Here is a 21,651-nt window from a genome sequence, read left to right as displayed (position 1 = left end):
GGGAGCTTGCAGGGGGAGGAAAACACCTTAAATGACACTACAGATTATAACTTAAATATCCCCAAGGAATCTATTCTCCTTTCAGCATGCTTTCTTAACTGTCATTGACACTAATGGCAGGTACATAACGCATTCACATTGGGAAGAGTAGACTTTTAAGTGCATATTTCAGTGCTACACATTATAGTCTTTAGAAAATATACATTTTAAAAAGTTCCCTAAATATGCATTTATACAACAAACTACTGGCTCACAGGGAGCGCTTGAGGCCTAATGGTTCCAGAAGTACATTTGTACATGATCAGCCTCAACAGCTACCAGCGTCTAATTGACATTTAATTGTGCTACCTTTGTTTTAAAGTCCATACATAGGCTGAGAACATTTGAGCTCTCATTTTAAGGTAAATTCAAAACAACCAGAAGAGACTGTTTAGTAGTCGTGATTTGCCAGCATTTGTGTCATTATTTGTCTTAGCAAACAAACAAAGAACATGTTCCTTTGAAACAGTTTTTAATTGCAAACTTTCCTCTAGAAGAACATCTATCCAGTTCCTGGTTACAGAACTGAGAGCAGCAAAATGATCCTATTTACCAGTTTATGTCAGGATTATGTAAACATTGCAAGTTAGAGGGAAAACCTATTAGAGCATCCAGTTCATTTCCCACATTAAATTAAATAATTGTTTCTTTACTGATAGCACTAGATTCCTTTAATGCTGGCCTACCTCCATCAACCCATCCCTTGTTTAAAACAAAAACATATTAGAGTATTTTGTAATAATGGATCCAAATGCTATATTTTACAGTAGTGTTACTGTGATAGTTGGCGCCCTTACTGTAGAACACTCTGTGGCACTGGATTTTTTTTAAGAAATAAGGTTTTTGCTTCCTCATCTAAAGTAACTTACTTCTATTCCTGAGACAGAAACTCAAGGAGGGCAGTTTTGCCCGCAGTGCAGAGGAAGATTTGAACTCTCCACCAAGCACTATTGAGTTTGTTTACTCCAGCAAAGATGTATTTGTGCCATAAGCAGCCACACTGTATGACTGTACTAGCTACCACAAACTCTCATATACTTCTTTAATGGAATTTATTGTGTTTCTAAGCACCTCTTTCCCTGAAAAATGTGGGCTTCGCTATTTTAAAGCTGCATGGAAATGCCTTAATCTCCTCTCGGTTTGCTACTGCACTTTCTTTCTCAATTGCATCCCCAAATCCCAGTTCTTCAGACTCTCCATGAACAAACTCTAGCCTGCCTCACATATCTTCTCTCTGTCTACACTGTTCCCACTCATCTACCACTGGCCTTGTCTCTCTTGCTGTTCACATTACCTCACTACCGTTGGTGCAAGAGCTGCAACTGCTCCTCTGCAGCTCTTACGATCTGCAGTAGCCATCATATGTTTCTCTGCCTCATTGACTTCATATATTTGCAAAGCTCATCTCACAATATATCTCTTCTTCACACTTTTACTTCTTAATTTCTATCCTCTGCTTATTTTATTTTAACAACCTAAATATTATTTAAGATGACAACTACTGTACTTGAGCCATGGTGGATTTGGATCCAGGCTCTTGTCCAGTACCTGGGAAGGTTATCAGAAAATCTCAAAACAGATGTTTGCCATGGGACTGACAAAAAATAGGTGGTAGTGGGGACTGTAGCACAGAGAATGAAGTAAGTTAGTTGAGGAACAATGGACAGGGAAAGATAGGAATTGGAGGAAGAACAAAAGGCAGAACCAGAATCAAAGTGGGGATGGGGAAAGGAGATTAAAGTGAAATGTTGGTTTGCAATGGCAAAAGTGAAGGAGAAAGAGGTTAAATTAAACAAAGGCAAGATAACTCACGCAAAAGATGGACTGGAATTATTTTGTTTGGTACCTATACAAGAGAACATTGGGGTGACATTAAGAAAGAAAAATTGTAGGGCTGAAAAAAAAAATCAGGAAAACTCCATACAATTTCTCTAAGGCCCCAGTTCAACGGGGATTTAAGAACGTGCCAAATTTCAAGTAAATGGGTAGTCCCATTGCAGAATAATCTCCCAGTGGAAGTGATGGAATTCCTATTGAAGGTAGTGGGAAGACATCCATTTAGTACAGTGGTTTTGGATCAGATCTTTGGCAACATTTAAAAGTAAACTGGATAAAGTCCTAGAAAAATAACTATGCAGAGAACATTCCTACACTGGTAAGAAGATGGATAGATCATTTAATAGAATCATAAATGTTGGAGATTGAAAAAGAAGTGACATCCAGAATTGTGATTTTTATTTTAATATTCATATTCATGAAACCTTTTTCACATTTCTCTGTGTCTCCCTGGCAGCCATCCCATAGCTCCATAAGTCTGGGGGAAGAGAGTGGTTAGCATGTTGTTGCTGTGGGGATTTGAGTCTTAGTGCTGTATGTTGGTAGTGCAGGCCATGTGATTTTAAAACTTACATGGTACAGCTGCAGGTAATTATTTTCCTACTGCATGTCACACCCTATTTTGGGTTATGGGGGAAAATTCAAATTATTTTTAAAAAATCTTAAGGAATGTTGTAAAGGAAAATAAAGGGGAGTGACTAGTGTCAGTTTGGATAGCAGTCAGGCTGGAGGGAGACAGCTTGTTCTATCAGTCACCAAGAATGTTAGCAGCCAGCCAGCCACTTATTCAGCAAGACATCAAGAGAGTGAAAGGTAAGGATCAAAGACATTTGTGTATATTGCTGACAGTAGCTTCATCTGTTGAATTAATATTGTTAGTTATGTACTGTGGTTATATTATTCTGATTTCTGTTTAGGACTAGTTGTTCATGTTATTGATAGCTATTTTATTTTTAGGGTAAGATCCAGCATTTTGGTTCTCTTTCTCCCCTGCTGATAATAGCTTCTCTTAATTAGCCTCTTACAGTTGGTATGGGTACTTCCACTTTTTCATGTTCTCTGTACGTATAAATATCTTTTTACTGTATGTTCCATTCTATGCATCCAATGAAGTGGACTGTAGCCCATGAAAGCTTATGCTCGAATAAATTTGTTAGTCTCTGAAGTGCCACAAGTACTTCTGTTCTTTTTGCTGATACAGACTAACACGGCTGCTACTCTGAAACCTGTTTCCTATCCTAGACAATTTGTACGTGTCTCCAGGGTGAACATTGTATGGCTGTCACTTGGTAGAGGGCTCAGTAGTGCAACCATAACACAATTTTTTCCTGTCAAGTGAGACATGCTGGCTTCTAATTTTCTGCCTGTTTACAGGGTGACCATCATGCTGAGTGTCTCTGGCTAGCATCCATGCTGGCTGGCTTAGTGCTGTGATTCATAGGCTCTCCCATGTGTGAGGACAGTGGATCCTCACTTATGAAAACCCTTCTACAGTAAGTGCCATCAGAGCAGTATATTTGGTACACTTTTCTCAGTGTTTGGGAACAAAGTGTAATGAATTCTACCAAAAGCAGCTAATGTTAGTGGAGTTAGCAAGTGCTATTGTCCACTTTGTCCAGTGAGGAGGAAGTAGTTAGAGCATCTAACTCACAGTGAGGATTCCTGGTTTCTAGGGCTGGTTCTGCCAATGATTCTCTATGTGACCTTGGGTAAATCATTCAGGAGCCTAAAGTTAAGCGTATTTAGCTATATTTTCAAAAGTTCTGAGCACCCAGCAGCTCTCACTGAGGTCAGTGGAGCTTTTGGATGCTCAGCAATTTTCAGGATCAGGCAGGTGCTTTAATATATATATATATTTAGGAGCCCAACTTTAGTCTCCTAATTTTGAAAATATTTGTCTCAGCTCACTATAACCTTGGGTTCACCATTTGTAAAATGGGGAAAATTTTACACACCACACCAAGGTGTTGTTGAAACTTAATGCTTTATAAAGTATTGCAAGACCCTTTTGTAAACACTTTAGAATTGCAAATTACTAACTGTGCTGAATTTTGTTCTAAAAATCACCATTTATATTAGTTTACTTCAAACAGATGTCTGTTTGTTCAAAGCAGCTGGTCCAATATAAAATCTCGGACATTCACATACATGGTCGATATGAACATCTTTGAAAATGCACCATTTTGCACACAGTGCTTCTAGGACAAGACCTCATAGCTGCCATTTTAATCTTTTAGGGTTTGTCTATACTACTGGGACTATACTCGCATAGCTATGCTGCTTAACCCCATAATGTAGACACAGCCTATAGTGACAGGTAGCATTCTTCCATTGATCTAGTTGCATCTGCACTAGGAGTTAGGTCAGCATAGCTATGGTGCTCAGATGTGTGGATTTTTCTTTTTCTTGGGCAACCTAGCTATGTCAACCTAAATTTTAAGTGTAGATCAGGCCTTATTTCTTAAGTGCAAAGATTTGTACTCTATTATTTTTACAAGGATCATTTCTCTCTTCCCTCCTGCTGCTTTCAAACACTTCCATTCTGCTGCCTGTTCCATAGCAGGCACACTGCATCGGAGAGTGTTTAAAATCCAAAATTTCCTTGGCTACTTTTCTACTATTTTCTTACCATGCATTTCTAGTGGAGTCAAGAAGAAATATACTCTTTTTTTAAATCCTCAGACTGTGTCCCTGTAGGTTGGTAATAACATCAAGTTGTCATCATTTTACAGCCATGTAATGAAATGAACAAGAGGTCTCATCCCAGTTTCACAGAAGACAAACTTCCACCTTACAAAAACTAATACCAGATATGGCACCCAGGTAGGCAGTCTTAATAGCTAGGCAAAGGACTGAGTGATTAAAGACCATGAACTGCATTCTCATCATGTTTGGAGGTGGTCCCATCAGAGTGGAACTGAGATACGTTGACCATTTGTAAGATACTTTCAGTACCACTGCCCAGCGACTGTATATAATCAGTGAATAACTATTTTCTAATGTGAATATTTTTAAAATTAGTTCCTTTGAAGCAAAGCATTTTTAAAATAAGTAAACAAAAACTAACAGTCTCATAAAAGAGCCTTACTTTTATTGCCAATAATGAAAGAGTTTATTAAAACTGGGAGCTGGGTTGGGGGGGTTCGGGGACGGACAAAAATCTAATCTAATTTACTGTCTGCTATTTTCAGTGGTTATTTTTGGTATTTCAGTCAGTCAGTTTCACTTCCCAAACAATCACTGCTGTTGTTTTAGGGTTGGATACATTGTGAGAAGTATCCAAAATGGTTTCAATTGATTTTCTTTTTAAAACTTAATGAAAACATATTTATTTATATAAGGCTGTGAAACACCCCATTTTCCAATGAATCCTGTATTTTGGGCCTAAACTACCTCACAGTAGGATATGAGGTATGATAGGTGGAGCAGTAGCACTTTGAGCTTTCATATCTGCACTAGAGGCCCTTTAGAAATTATTACAAAGCCAGGCATAATATAATAAAATGTGAATGGGAAACCCATTTTGATACCTGTTTCTTAGTCTCAAGGAAGCATCGCTTGACAACACATATCTTTCATGAATGCCACAGCACTACTGAAAAACAGGCCTTAAACTGAACTTAAAAATGTGTTTGCACTTTAGTCATTCAGAGACAGTCAACTGAACATTTTTGAAGGGGCTATGATATAAATATTCACTAATACAATGGCGGGGGGAGTAAATAATCGTGTTGACAAAACCTTAAAATTGAAATACCAATACTGCATGGTGCTAGATTTGTGTTTAAAAGTCTTAACTATTTGAACATGTTGCACCATGTGTTCTTTTGCAAGCATCCCTCCCCTCCAAACTCAGACTACAATATATTCATCAAATTACTGAGTTGGAAAGGTTTGTAATGAGTTCTTTGAGCCGTAAGTGTTCCCCCACCCCCTTTAAATCTTCATCTGACATTAAGTAAAGGAAATCCAAAACAGATTAACTGTCAAACGGTTATGCTCCATCTTTTCAATCTGCTTTTAGGTTTCAGAAGGGGAGCACGTTGATGAGGTAAGGAGACGACATGGTCTTCTTCTGTCGATGTAGAAAGATAGCACAGATGATTGTCTGAAAAAGCTGTACTACACAGTGCAAGCATGGCTTTCGCCCAGTCGCATATTATGGCTGCTAGAAGGCATCAACACAGTAGACTCATAATTGAAGTGGATGAGTACAGCTCAAACCCCACACAGGCGTTCACGTTCTACAACATTAACCAGGGACGCTTTCAGCCCCCACATGTGCAAATGTAAGTATTATAGTTTTGTTATTGCTCTAACACAGCCTTCAGAATTGTTATTGCCTTGTCAATGTGGTATTTGATGGACCAGTCAGAAAATTCAGAGAACAATGTTTTGCTGTCTTTTTCTAATAATAATTACTGATACAATTCCGTCCATTGGGGAAGCATAGGTACTTTTTTAAAGGATAGATGAGGAATCACTGTGCTAGCACAATTTGGTCTTTATAAAAAGAAAACAATAACAAGCAATGTAATTAATCTAAGAGGTTTCATATAGATAATATTTTCCACAGTTTTAGAAGCATTAATCAGCTTTGTGAACTCATATTCTCAACTTGCATCACAAGTGAATAGCTGTTGAAATACCAACTCTGTATTCAGAATAAACATTCTCCTGTTGTTGGTTAGCTATACTACCGCTTTGTACTACAAAATAAAAACGACAGCAGCAAATAAAATAGTGTGGGTACCCATCCAACAACCTACTTTAATACCAGTGTGTCAAAGATATGGAGTGCTTAAAGAGTAATTAAAATAATGTGTTTGTTTTTGACTTTTTATATAATATGATGATATCAGTAAAGTTAACTGCTCTAAATGGTGATTTACTTTTAATGTCAAGTGTAGGATCATAATTACAAAATGAAACTTGCCATAAAGTTGAGAGCCAGAAGGAAAAGCAAAACTGTTAAGCCATTACGAGTAAATTAAGTATATAAATCCATTGCAAAATATTTTATAGGAAATCAAAATGTAACATATTTTATTCTATTCTTTAAAAAGAGAATCAAACATATTTTGGTCAGAGAATTGATTTTCATTAAAAAAAACTTTTTACTTTAGCAGGACTGAATAAATTGGCTTACTTTCATCCACTATATTTAATACATTTTGGTAATTTCTAAACATAGGGAATGATTCCTTTAAAAAAAGCACACGAGTGAATGGTATGGATCTTTTCAGTGATATTTTACATGCAAATCGTGGTACAAATTGTACACCATAGAAAGGAAACATAAAGGCTAATGTGGACACATGCCTGCACGTGGGCAGAGTTTGAATGTGTAAACAACACTCTCTGGAGCAGGTCCTGACCCCTAGTTTGGGCTTTTAGGTAGTGTCCCAATACAAATAATGAATAAAACAAATATAATATCTGCATCAGGGAACATCTTTTGTTTGCAGAGCTGGCAAATGGTAACAGAAAACAAACAAACAAAAAATTGATTCACAAATATTTTGGCAAACAGAAGTGCCAAGTTCAGATCTTTGAGATTTGTGGGGCATATTATTCATTATTTGTGAGTATTCAGATAGCTGCGGGGCATTCATGAATACTTTTGCGAATCCCAGAAGTTGTGTGTATGGGTTTTCATCACAAAATTTGGACTGGAAATTAGTTATTCATTATTAGCCATTTGCTACTCATTATCTCTTGTTTAATGTTGCAGTCACCCAGCCAGTGAGTGAATACAATAGCATGTGACTTTGGTGATCCACCACACAACACAGTGAATACTCTAAAGGGAGCAGTTCACAAACAAGCCATTCTCTGAAAATTGTTCCCCAAAAGTGTTCAACACTCATGAATAATTAACATTTGAAAAACATTCATGCAAACCAGAAAATGGGCTAAGTTGTAACAAATAATATTCATAAAAGTAATTTGACCAACTCTATTTGTCTAGACAGTAGAAATCTTGAAAATTTTTTGTGAATACCTACAGTATTGATATTGTTCTTGGCTTTTACAAATTAACAGAATGGTGAGAAATGTAATCTTGCATCTCCTTTATTCCCATAAATATTATGAGTTAAATTCTGGCCCCATTGAAGTCAATAGTAGCTGCTCCATTGACTTCAGCAGGGCCAGGATTTCACCCTATTAGTGAATTATATGCTTGTAAAATCCCTAGTTTAGTGATGTTGCAAATAATAATGAATAAACCTCATATAAATTTACTCACCCCCAAATGCTTTTCTCCTCAGTGCTTTTGGCTCTCCTCCAAAGGCTCTTCTGACTTCAGCCTTACAGCTAGTACATGGTTTTTCTGGTCCTCAGTACTGTCTTGCACTCCTTGTCTTACCTTAACAGCACTATCCAGGAGTATTCCCAACCTCTCACAGCATTTTTCTGACACCATCTTTGTCCTTCCTGTTCCTCTGTCCATTTGCTTTGGGTTGCCGCAGTTGGCAAATGTATTTTATTATTGTAATAATTGTCATTTACTATTTGTTAAGCACTGACAATGCAATCAGAGCTGTAGAAGACATAAATCATGACAGTCGTCCCCTGAAGATTTAAGGTTTTGATCCTGGCTGTATGCAGGCAAACCTCTGCTCCTATATGAAACCCCACTGAAGACCTGTGCATATAGCAACCTCCAGTGTTGACGTGAAATTTAACTTTGCTTTTTCAATTTATATACAAGTTTATATGTTATTTTAAAAAAATAACAGACCATAAGGTCCTCATTCTTCTTTTTCTGTTACTCACAGCGCAAGCAGTTCATTGGACATCAGTGGGGCTACTCTGGGAGTCAGATGCTACTCAGGGACATCACTCTCAGGCCTTAAGAAATTGTGTCCTACAGTACAATTAAATGTGTTTATGTGAAACCTGACATTTTGCACTGTTGTACTGCAAAAGCAATTCACACATCCTTAATGTGTGCATATTTCTGTGACACTGTGATCTGCATTTTATTTATTTATCATATTTATTTATACCCAATACATTTTTTGGCCCTTTGTACAAGGTTTTAAAGCAATACATACCTTGGCTGACCAGTGTGAATCAGGAAAATGCTTTCCACAAAATAAAGTTCTAAATCATGCATAAGGAAAAGCATATGTATTGTGTGCTGCATACATTGCCATTGTAAGTCTGTTGTGTTTTCATTCAGCTCCAGAGGAGGACCATGTGAAATTTATGTTACTATTTGATGCAAAAGTTACTGCTGCCCTTGGCTTTGTTTCAGTGATAGGTGAGAGGAAAGAGGCACATTCAAGGGATACACTTTATGAGCTACACTGAAAACCCAGCAATGTAAATTCAGATCAGCGCATTTTATTTATCATGTACAAATACTTGAGAACCCTGGGGAAGTACATTATTTTTCTGGCTATCTTCTTCTGCAGTTGAGAAGTATCCATAATTTAAAACTGCATAACGGAGAGGTGCCTATATTTGGGAGTTAAGGATGGGGAGAGCAAAAGTTTGGAAGTCAGGGATATAAGACCTCAAGTTTCTGCTTTTGTGCTTGTTTCATGTGCTTGTGCTCCAACTTTTGGCCTTCTTTTCTGGTCACTTTCTGTTGAAAAATTGACAAAAGGCATGAAATTTTAGGAAACTTGGGCATAATACTTCCTGCTGTATAGCACTTAAATTAAATAGTTATTACTCCATGGATGTAGTAAAGTAAAAAAAAACAACTTTTCAAAAGTTATGACTTTTGCTAGAACCTGCCCATAGATGTAATGATTTTTAAAAAGACATACACCCTCCCAGAAAAGTATAGAAAAATAGTATAACAAAGAGAATGTCCTCATACATTAGCTTTTAAATGTGTTTTATCAAATGGTAAAATGAGAATTTTTGTAAGTGTTGTTTAATGATTTGAACAGGACTCTATTCCTGGTTGTCTCACTAATGTCAACATGAACTTATCAGGTCACTTAACATCCATGCCTCGGTTTGCTCATCTGTAAAATGGATATAATTCTTATCTGTCCCATGTTGTGAAGATTAACTTATGTTTGTTAAACAATCTGAGGTCCTCTGAAATCTTTTCCCATAAACACCAAAGTGTTAGCATTAATAATAATAATAAAGATCTATAATTTTATTTTTTCCTAATTAAATTTTTAAAATTGAGCCAGAAGAGACGCAGATCAGATGGAGAAAGATCCAAATTATACATAACAATGAACTAAATTAATGTTATGATTCATTTAAAGACAAATATTTGCAAACTAAATTGTTCGTATAAAACTATAATTCTGTCTGAGATTTTACTGATATTAAAGCTCTTTCTGTTTTTTTGTTTTTTTCCCACCAAAATTATCTGCACTGAAATTGCACTATGGTACACTTACACATACATACTTCTATATATTGTAATGAAATATGTTGAGGGTGAAGGAATTTAATGAGTTGCAAATAAGTATATCTCATGCAGCAGATTTGTTTTCGCTGCCTTCCTTACCTAAATCATGAGGAAGCTTCATAAAAGTGGGTCAGATCAGTTCTTTTCCTCGTGTTTGAGTCTTGAAATTGGGCACTATACAATGCAGCATCACCCCTTACTGCATCAGATTTACTTGGTATAATTAAGCCCAGAAAGTTACCACAATTGTCCTGACAATAGTAAGGTTAGAATGTGCATTTGCAACAGCTGTCAGTAAAGTTCTTATCTGCCGGTGCATTAACACACTGAACCATATCTCCAAAAATGTGTTAATTAAATTTGTTGTGAATTTTATAACCTGCAGAAAAAATATGATTAGGAAAATGCATTTAAATGTATTTATATATGTGATAAAATGCTTCTCTCAGTATAGTGTGCAATCTTATTTAAACAATGAACACAGGACGGTATTCTTATTTTGAAATTGGAAATGCCTTTGTTTTATTTGTAAGTGTCTGAAATATGACAATAACATTGAAACAATCTCTTTTCCATAATGTCTTTAAACTAACACATCTACCCAGCCAATATTGAAAGCTCTATGATGTGAACTCCAAAATTCTTATACCTCGTATTAATTCTGTGAGTTTCTTCTAGTAATTGACTTTCGCCACACAGATCCAGAATATGTCATCTTTAGTAACACTGAAAATTGTATTGGAATTGCAAAGTAAATGCTAAAAAGCTTATGTAACCTTCTCATGATGCATTTCCCATAGGGTGGATCCTGTGCCCCACGATGCCCCCAAACCTCCAGGATATACCCGATTTGTCTGTATTTCTGACACTCACTCAAGAACTGATCCAATCCAAATGCCCTATGGAGATGTTTTAATACATGCTGGTGACTTCACTGAACTAGGACTTCCTAGTGAAGTTAAAAAATTCAATGAATGGTTAGGTAAGTATCAGAATACATGCCATTTCGGAAATAAACGTGATTTAATGAATGTACCAACCCTCTCTGTCTCCTAGTAAAACATTGTGCACTTAGGAATGATTAATATTAATTTAGCTTTCTGTTTGAATGGCAACATTTAGAATTTGGATTTTTTAAAAATAATGTGTTCTTTCCACCTGAGCAAATGAGATTCATGTGATCATTCATCCATTCTGCCTTTCTACTCTTAAGAGGGAGAAAATGTACATTAAGCAACTTTTGGCATTAGCTGCTATTTAAGTCACTAGGCCTTTTATGATTTGCATAAGAACTCATACATATATTGTTATGGCTTTCCCTCCCTGTAAAAAGTTGTGGTGAGAAAAGCATTTGTCTTTTTAACCCTGGAGGCTGATAGTTTTTCTGTCTGAGACTCAGCTGCACCGCAGCGATGAATTCCAAACAAAGCAAAACGCGTGTCTGTGGTTGCTGTCTTGGATGTGGCAGACCAGATGTAGATGCCTTCTGTAGGCAACTGTTGGCATTGATAGCTGAAATTCTGTTCCACTGAGCAGGCAAGTGGTGATTTACATGCACTTCTACAGTGTTATGTATGTGCTTAAAAAAAAAGAAAATTACAGTGGAAATTGGAAAGAGTATGCTGCTTCCAGAGAAAAATCATAGTCTGTGTTCCTGCTGTGCTGGTGCCCGGATTTAGCATAAACACAGATTTTTGTTTCTGATTATCAAAAAATTTGCAGGTCGAGTGAGTGGCTTTAAAAAAACTTATGCATGAAGTACACATTTTAAGGGACTGGGCTTTTTTCTTTATATTTTCCTGTCTTCTTAGCTATGCGCTATGGCATTTCCCAGTGTGGAATTGGCTAGGAGCAGCACAAAGCTGACAGAAGCATGGAGACTGAGATGCAATAAGAAAAATGTCAGGCCTTTCTAGTTCAAAAAAATATTTACAATCAAGTCTTTATCCTAATTTTGGAAGACTCATGCTAATAAATATTGATTCAACTCTGCAAGCCCAATAATACGCCCAACATAAAATAATTAAGAAAAAAAGTTACAATGCATTAAGGTGGAAACACACACAAAAGAACTGTCATTTTCAGTGAAATCTGTAACAGTACCTTCCATGCAATCTTTCTGTGCCCAAGCATTACAGAGCAATAGGACACTTTTACAACACTAAGCAATGTTCAACTTCACTCTGAATCTTCACACTACATAGCAATAATGTACAAACATTAGTGCACAAAAACTGTTCCAAACCCCATGGTTATCTGTTATACACAAAATCAATATTTACCCAGTAGTGTGGAAGGGAAGCGATATTAGAGCATTGTTAGTCAGCAGGGAAAGGGACTGCATGTCTGAGTTGCTGCTGAGTTCCTGTCTACCTGACAGACTACCTGCCCTCCTACATGATACTGCCCCCACTGGGAACAGCAGAAGTCCTGAAGCTGAAATCCCCTCAGTTTATAGGCGAGGGAGTGCTGGCAGGGCCTTGTTCATGATGGCCTCGTGAATGGAATTGTTTTTCTCCTTGCTCCAAAATAGTCTGAGAATTTCCTGATCCTTAAGGCTTGCTGCCAAACTGATCTCTCTGAATGGTCACTTGGAAAGGATTGAGGTGTGTGAGGAATGGGATTTCAAGCTATAGGGCCTTTTGGGAGATAGGGGGGCAGGATTGCTAAGAAGCGGTGCACTTTTGTGTAATCTGGGTTGAGAATGTTTTGCTTGTTATGCTTATGATAGTTGTTTGTTGTTGAAGGGACTCAATTTATATATTATATTTTCTGGTTTTATATTGTAAATCTCTGTCAAGGTGTCTAGAGCATTTGAATAGTTTAATTTAAATAAAATAAAGTAAAAAATCATCCATCTTCTTTGAAAACCTGCTGTACTTTTGCCTTCCTTATTGACTAATGCATCTAGAAGCAAAGAGTCCTGTGGCACCTTGTAGACTAACAGAAGTTTTGGAGCTTTCGTGGGTGAATACCCACTTTGTATTCACATCCTGCATCCGACGAAGTGGGTATTCATCCACGAAAGCTCATGCTCCAAAACTTCTGTTAGTCTATAAGGTGCCACAGAACTCTTTGCTGCTTTTACAGATCCAGACTAACACAGCTACCCCTCTGATACCTAATGCATCTAGAACCATTAGAACCTCTTCCTTTCCTCAGCCACCTCCTTCTCCTCCTCTTCCCTCTTTGCCCAGGATCTTTCACCCTCTCTCACATCCTTTCCTGCTCCCTCCCAGACCACATTCTCTCCATCCTAGTCTCAGCTCTTCCTTTCTTCTCCCTTTATCTTCATTCTCTCTATTTTGGCTTTGTCAACCTCAGCCTTCAAACATGCAACAGTTTCCTCTATCCTTAGAAAGCCTTCCTTTGCTCACCCGCTTTTCAAACCAAAGCTCCATGTCCCACCTTTTCTTTATGTCCACATTTCTTGTGTGTGATGCTGGCATCTTTTCTCATACTCTTTTGGATCCCTGGCATTTCAGTTTCTGCCTATATCCTCCTCTCAACCTTTCTGTCACCCGACCAAATTCTATGGCTGCTTCTCCATTTTCCTTCTTCTCTACATCAAATTCAGACTCTCTGTCTTTGATGTCAAGTATATTTTACTTTAAAAGTGCTGACTTTAATAGAACTTAAGCTAATGCTTAAAGTTGAACATGTGCTTAAGTGCTATGCAAATAGAGCAGATCTAAAGCCCTTTCTCTCTCTCTTCAAGCCTTTTTTTTTTCTTTTTCTGATACAGTTACCTCTCTTATTTTCCTCTCTTTATCCCAGTCTCTTCCGTGAGCTCATTTTTCTTGAAACACTCTGAGCCCAAAGTGCATTTGGGATTTTCAGAAGGTTCCGAATTTGAAATAAATAGTGTTATGGGGTCACAAGACCATTGAGCCTTTGGATGCTGTCATAAGGAATGGGTTGGAAGAGAATTTGAGCATATACTAGATTTTCAATGTGCCTCACATACTGATGTCACTTTAAGCATTTCAAAATAATCCAGAGCCCTTCTGCCTACATATCATCAATATATAATGCAGGATGGTTAAATTGGATCCTATCCTTGAATATTAGGGACACGCTGTGCTGTGGTTATCCTCTGCACTCAGTCCTCTCACTAGTTTTATTTTATTAATTTATTTTTATTTGGTACCCAAAAATGCATAAGTGCTTTACAGAACAAACACAAAAAACATTGTCTCTGCCCTAGTGCAGCCATCAAATTATACATGCAATGCCCCAGCCCTATCCCACATACATTCTTTAATGATGGTATTGGTAAAGATTTGTGTGGTTCAGCAGCCTTCATGCTTCCCTTTGCTCCAGCCTGCATGAATATTTCCAAATGTCCCCTAGAGCACAACATGGCTCTGAGTTACACTAATGACATTTGAGCTAAATATTCAATCATAGAATATCAGGATTAGAAGGGACCTTAGGAGGTCATTTAGTCCAACCACCTGCTCAAAGTAGGACCTATCTCCAGGCAGATTTTTGCCCCCAAATAGTCTCCTCAAGGATTGAGCTCACAACCCTGGGTTTAGCAGGCCAGTACTCAAACCACTGAACTATCCCCCCCAATGTGCCAGTTCTACACCCACTTGTGTGAGTGTGTATGTGGAAAATTGTACTCTTGTGTGTAGACTTTGAAGATTACTTAAGTATGCTGTGCATTTTCTAATGTTCCTCCATTCATTATTTCTGAATGGAATTTCCTCAAATATGTCAAAGGCATTCTTCTTTGAGGAGTAAGTTCATGCCAAATTTGAAGTAAAGCTGGCTTAGAGTTACAGTGCAAAAATGAAACACACCTGGAACATTTAATTGGTGACAACCACCATTTTATTCCTCTTTTCAAATCGCGAAAATGGAGAAGCAGAATTTTAGCAAACTTCTCAACACAAATTCACTTCAGGGCTGTGATTTGCCATATGAAATTTCACCACAAAGGGTTAAATTTTTCCCACCAATAATTGAAGTCACCTGAAAATAGTTTTGGAATGAAAATGCCTATTTTAACAGAATTATACCAATATTCTATGTGGCTGTAATTACACACAGTTTATGATTGTTATAGCATTGCTGTTTATATAAAAATCAGCTAATTTTGATCAACAGTCAGTATCCCTGTTGTTTTAAAATACAAATCTTCATCAAAGAAAACAATCTTAGTTTCAGGTCCTTTCTAACATGGAATCTTCTGCAGTGATGGTAGATATTTTCCTTCTTGTTTTAACAGGTATTGTATATTTAGGGTGCAATAATATTCATATTTAAGACAGTGTAAAATGGTGGCAATGAAGAAAAGAAATTCATCCTTCTGAGCAGCAAAAGAAATTAGAATTTACAAAGTGTAGTCTTGCCATTTTGACCATCAGTAATTATACTATTTTTATGTTAATGTAGAAACCCCTTGAAAGGGGTGTTTAAGTACTAATTATCTATTTACAAAAGAATGGCTTTGGAAGTGCAGTGAGAAACACTGAGCTGTATAGGGATTTAGAACAGATGTCATTTTAAAAAGACTAGGCATACAAAAAAAAAAGTTGGTTTTCATTGCACTTCTTTAACATACAGTGTCCCAGATCCTTAGCTACAACTGAGGAGCACACAGCATAGGTCAGGAGAGAAGGGTGCAAAGATGAATTTATAGTCTCTCACAATTCTGGGCTATCTGTGCTGGGCCAGTCCTCTGGTCTAACTTAGGGCACTCTGAAGACTTCTGTAAATTACACTAGCTGCCAGTAGCCTCAAGGGCCAGCAAGGCAGCTGGGGATCACCAGAGTGTAAGGAAGCTGAGTTATATCACTTTCTTCCACCCACACCTCCTGTGCTGGCAGTGGGGAGCATATGATGTAGGTGCTGCTATACTAGAGGATCTCCCCGTTACACCCGGTCATCTTCCCAAGGCAGGTTGCACCAACCTAGGACTGTTTGTACCACTGCAGTTTGAAATGTGGTCAGTGTGCATTTTACAGCGATGGGTTTGCTATGATTCCTCCTGTTGTAGGAACTGCAGAATGACTCCTATTTCCATAATACCCCAATGGCATGGCTTCCCCCCACCTTTTGTCTAAAAATTAGTTCTCTTATTACAACACTGGATCTGATTCTGGTCTCACATGTTTTACTCCGGTGTTTAACTCCATTGGCTTTAGTGGAGTTTTTCATGAAGGCAGTGGGGTCTGGAGACCCAAAGGCGGGATTGGGAGGCAAGATGTCCAGAATCTAATTCTGACATGGCTGTGACCTTTGGCTAGAATTTTCACTAAGGGAGCTAGGCACCCAAATCCCATCCTGTGGGAACTGGGCACCTAACTCTATTAGACACCTTTGAAAATCACAGCCTCCTTGTTCCCCATGCCTAAAATAGAGACAATAATACCTAGCCACATGCCACACAGAGATGTTAATTAGTGACTATTTGTACACTGCTTTGAACATACACCATAAAGCATTATACACAAATATAAAACATTATTATTAGTGGTGTGCATATACTGACATAGTACTCACCTTCTTATAGTCTTCCCATTGAGAAGATGAGCACCTGGGGACACTGAGGTTTATTTTGCATGATCTGAATTGGAGTCAGTATCAAATTGTGAAGAAACCTTTGTACTAAGTGTGAAGTGATTTTTACTATTACTTTTTTATACAGTTCTCTGTGTCCCGTCCTTTCATTGTCCCTCAGATATATATGTTATTTTAAAAGGTTAAAAAAACCTCACTGTAGAATTTTTTCTTCCCCTTAAGAATTGTTTTTTAAAGGTAGAATCAGGAATAGAATTTCATACTGTAGCTTAAATATAAAGAGAATACTCTTACAGAGTAAAATTCATCCAGTAGCTTAACGGCTGAACTATGCTGCACAATGACTCCTGTATGCAGGAGGGCAGTGCATTAGTTCTTCATAGGCAGAAATGGTTTAAAGCAGGAACCAAGGATCTGCAAATGAAGGTCCTAGGCTGGAAGGCGGTCCATTTTCCTTTAGAAATAAAATTGTTCAATTACTGTACATGTCACAGAGTATCCTGGTATATATACTTGAATATTAGCAGATTTTTTTTCTAACGTGTTCCTAGTTTTATTTATCTATATCAAAGTATTTAAAGAATTCCCATTTTGCAAATGTAGCGGTGAAAAATCGTGTATTTGTTATTTTAGTGTTTGATTTAATTGCTGACTTTTATGTTGCAGAAATGGCTAGATCTAACAGTTTACAAATGACTTAAGGAAGAGTGTTGATTTACAATGTTATTCAAGATTATACACCATACAAAAAAGTATGTTAATGTAAATTTCCCAGACATCAGCCAAGTGTTTAAACACAGAACTGTCAAAGAGATGCTAAAAAAGCAATCTGAGACTGTTATACAGTCTTTTTATTATATCACTCACTGCTGTATTCTAAAAGGTTTAAATGAGAGGGGGGAAACATTAACTGGGCATTTGTATGATTTTCACTGCTTTTAGAGAATACTAAAAATTCTGCTTAGCACAATACCCATAGACAAGCAAAGCACAGCTGCTGTTCGGAGTTTGCATATATCTTGTTGAAGTTGCATGGGGATGCAATTGTAAGTCTGTGTGTTTTGTTGAATAAAGTGGGTAAATGATAAAGACTCCTAACTTTTTAGTACAAGAGAAGTCTGGAGTATAAAAGCTATGCATTTGCTTTTGGATTATTTGCAATTTTATCTAATTTAAGAAGAAAAAAGCATTGCCAAAGGATGATTCACCTTTAAATACATACAAAGTCCATTTACAGATAACTCTGAGACAGTGAATTAGAAAATGAAAGTCCCAGGTTTTTTTAGTATTTTCCGATATGCAGTCTGTTTTTCAAGTGACAGTGAACCAGCACTTCAGGTAATTCTTTAAAAATTATCTTCCCTATGAAAGGGGCCCACTGTGGTTTGAAAATTGGGAATTGCTATAATAATTTTGTATTGGCACATAACAAATTAGATATTAAGTTGATTTCCTTAATTAGTAATCTACAGTAATGAAAGACAAACAAAAATATTATTAATCAAATACATATACACACACGTACAATGGAACCTCAGAGTTACGAACACCAGAATTATGAGCTGACCAGTCAACCACAAACCCCATTTGGAACTGGAAATACATAATCAGGCACAAGCAGAGACCAAAAAAAAAAGAACCACCAGCAGCAGCAGCAGCAAATACAGTATAGTACTGCATTAAATGTAAGCTCTTAAAAAAAGGGAACGTTTAAAAAAGATTTGACAGGGTAAAGAAGGTGTTTCTGTGCTTGTTTCACCTAAATTGAGGTGGTTAAAAGCATCATTTTTCTTCTGCATAGTAAAGTTTCAAAGCTGTATTAAGTCAATGTTCAGTTGTAAACTTTTGAAAGAACAACCATCATGTTTTGTTCAGAGTTACAAACATTTCAGAATTATGAACAACCTCCATTCCTGAGGTCTTTGTAACTGTAAGATTCTGTTCTATTACCAAGGCTATTATAATTTTTTTTGCACTAAGTGAACAAAGAATAAGATACTTTTTGATGAACATTTGCCAGAACTGGAAAAAATGTGTAAAGGTCATTTGGAGGGTGAGGGGAGGTGACAGTTTTTTCAGCTACACATGAATCAAATATGATCGCCCAGATTTTTAAGTACCAAATCCCCATAGTCTAATAGGAGAGTTTGTGGTGATATCTATTTATAAAAAGTTCTTCTCTTATAGAAACTGTTTGGCTTAGGTCCAAGCCAGTGTACCTCCAACATATTTGTGTGTGCTTGGGGGTGGGAAAGAAATGAGAAAAACAGGGAGGGAAAGAGAGGGGAAGAGGGGAGGAGGGAACTGTTGAGTTCTCATCCCCACCATCAACCAGTAGCATTGTAAATGGCTGATGGAAGAGGAAGCATTGAGCCCCACCTCTCAGGGTGGGAGGCCCTGGAAGTTGCCTGGGGAGAAGGTGCTCCAGCGCTCAGTAGCTGAAATTAGAACTATTTGAAATTCAAAATGTCCATTTTTTACAAAATTTCAACATTTCAAAATTTATTTTAATTCCAAATTTGATTAAAACCAAATATTGTAGATATTTAGTGAACAGAAAATTCTGAAAAAATTGTTTTGAAAAATTCATTTAAGAAAAAAATTAAAAATTTCATTTCAAAATAAACTTTTGAATTTTTTCTGACATTTTTTCCCATGGGAAATTTGTCAGAAATTCATATGGTTTCATACAAAAAATTGGTTTAATTGAAACAGTATTTTCAGATGGAGAACCATTTTGATAAAGGCCATGTTTATACATACAGAACTGCAGCAGCGCAGCTGAACCAATATATCCACACCGCTGCAGCGCATGTGGTGAAGACACGCCATGCTCATGGAAGAGCGCTCCCCCCATTGGCATAAAAAAACCACCTCCATGAGCAGCAGAAGCTGGGTCAGCAGAAGAAGCTCTTCCACTGACATAGCGCTGTGTGCACGAGCACTTATGCCACTGTAACTTATGTCGCTCTGGGGTGTGGGTGTGCCGACATAGGATGTACTGTAGATATAGCCTAAAATTTTGCTATCTGCTCTAGCTAGAATTTTTCCTGCACAGTATATTGTGTTTTCCAGCAGGTGGTAGCTACACATGTGCATTTTAAAGGGAGTCTTTGAGAGTTTTGCAGACCAGAATAAGCAGTCATAAAAATATATAATTTCCCAAAATTCCAGATTTCCTTCTTTTCCTTTAGCATTAAATACATATGTAAGTCACACCGGACATGTTGTGTATGTTACGTTATGGCATTCCTGAATGGCATATCTGTTTCTTATGTGCTCTCATATGGCTTATACTCTCAATGGGAGCTATATTTTGTACTGGATCCATATGCAGAATTCCCATGAGAACAGTATATGGTCTCAAATTTGTTAGCACACACCCAGCTAGCTCCCTTTCCATCCCAGGTCTGCTGCTTCCCTGTTAGCAGAGCCAAACACTAATACCAATGTTTTAAAAAGCAACTGGGTATATGAGAAACTTTTACTGCACTAAGTAGAATGTATAATTTCTTCCTATTAAATTGCTTCTCTGCAGTGGAGTTATTCTGTTAAAGAGAGAGTACATTCAGTGACAATAGCTTTTCAATTTGTTTTCCAGAAATGTTGCATCTCTGATTATGACATTCATATAAACTAATTTACATCATTTATTGGTGAAAATAGTAAAAAGGCTGTCTAACGACATAGTGAATCAGGTTCTCACCCATCGTGGGGGGATAGACTAGAGGACCTCTTGAAGTCCCTTCCACCCCTACATTGCTATGATTTATCAAAGCTTTTAAATTGCCAGAAAATTCCATGCAGAATTGTCAATACATTTAAGATAAAGATTAATTTCCAAATGATCTGTTGGTCAAATGAGAAGTGGTACTCATAACCTTAAATGCGAATTATTCTAATTATCAGCATTTCAGGTTTTTAAAAATCCTCTCTTTGTTGTTTTTCAGATAACCCTCATATCTAATATATAACTACATAAAAATGATAACAATCAAGGAAAATAACCGTGTAACAAGAAATCCATCCAAAGATTTTAGGGGCTTGCTTCAGGATAATCTTAGTACTAAACATATGTGAGCAAGAAAGTTACTGATTTAATGTAATGGTTAATGCCTAAATATGTTGCACATGAGTGATCTTTGATGTTTGCCAAGTGCTCAGTCCTGCAGTATAGGGCATTCGGGCACTCAGTACCTCACAGGGTTGAGCTCATGTTGCCTGATTCTGTTCCTACTAAAATCAATGGGAGTTTTGCCATTGACTTCAAAGGTAGGAGCATCAGGCCCATAGGGCAGAGAAATTTGTACAGTGCTCCAAAAATAACATAGGGCTGTGAGAAAATCTCTGTATCTGTGGTAAATTGAGCACCGTTGTATAGTGAGCATAAGATCAAGGCAGAAAGGAACCACAGTTACAGAGTACCATATTCTGCAGCCCTGAGAATGGTTCAGTGCTTCTGTCTGTCGCAGATTATATCCACATTTCTATGGTTAAACCCTAATCGATCAGATACAAATGAAAAGCCTGATTTTTCAAAGACTTACGCATGCACTTAAATTTACACCCCGTGAGTAGTCAGTATGATGAGTTAAGCACGTTCATAAGTCTTTGCAGGATCAGGCTTTAAAGATTTTGTTAGATGTTAACAAAACTGTGAAAATCAGCTATTTTTGCTGTTTTCTAAGTAATGTCCCTCTTAATTTAAGTGAAAAGAGGGTTTGAAGGGTGCAGGGTGGGAGGTGCGGAGGTAAGCAGGGGAAATAGATTTAGCAAGTTCCAGCTAGGTATGGAATGAAAGAAAGAAAGCTGAGCTGCAAACTCATCAAAAACAGAGCTGTTAATTGAAAAGC

The 21,651-nt window shown here is 37.3% G+C and overlaps 1 protein-coding gene across 7 annotated transcripts in view; it reads left to right on the top strand.

Moving 5' to 3' along the window:
• MPPED1 (metallophosphoesterase domain containing 1) overlaps window positions 1–21,651 on the top strand; it is a 95,682-nt gene that overhangs the window by 9,753 nt on the left and 64,278 nt on the right. For 4 of the 7 annotated variants that reach the window (XM_030540059.1, XM_030540050.1, XM_030540040.1 and 1 more), the window contains exons 2-3: window positions 5,900–6,164; window positions 11,068–11,249. In XM_030540059.1, the coding sequence (XP_030395919.1) occupies window positions 6,013–6,164; window positions 11,068–11,249 (334 nt within the window). In that variant the 5' untranslated portion in view covers window positions 5,900–6,012. Of the gene's footprint in view, window positions 1–2,435; window positions 2,689–3,249; window positions 3,369–5,899; window positions 6,165–11,067; window positions 11,250–21,651 lie in introns of those variants that run through there. The other 3 variants (XM_030540020.1, XM_030540011.1, XM_030540030.1) reach the window with 3 other exon arrangements.

The sequence above is a fragment of the Gopherus evgoodei genome, chromosome 1 (genome assembly GCF_007399415.2).
Source record: "Gopherus evgoodei ecotype Sinaloan lineage chromosome 1, rGopEvg1_v1.p, whole genome shotgun sequence".
NCBI classification, from domain to species: Eukaryota; Metazoa; Chordata; order Testudines; family Testudinidae; genus Gopherus; species Gopherus evgoodei.
Note: the sequence above shows the minus strand (reverse complement) of the source record. Positions and strands in the feature narration are given on the sequence as shown.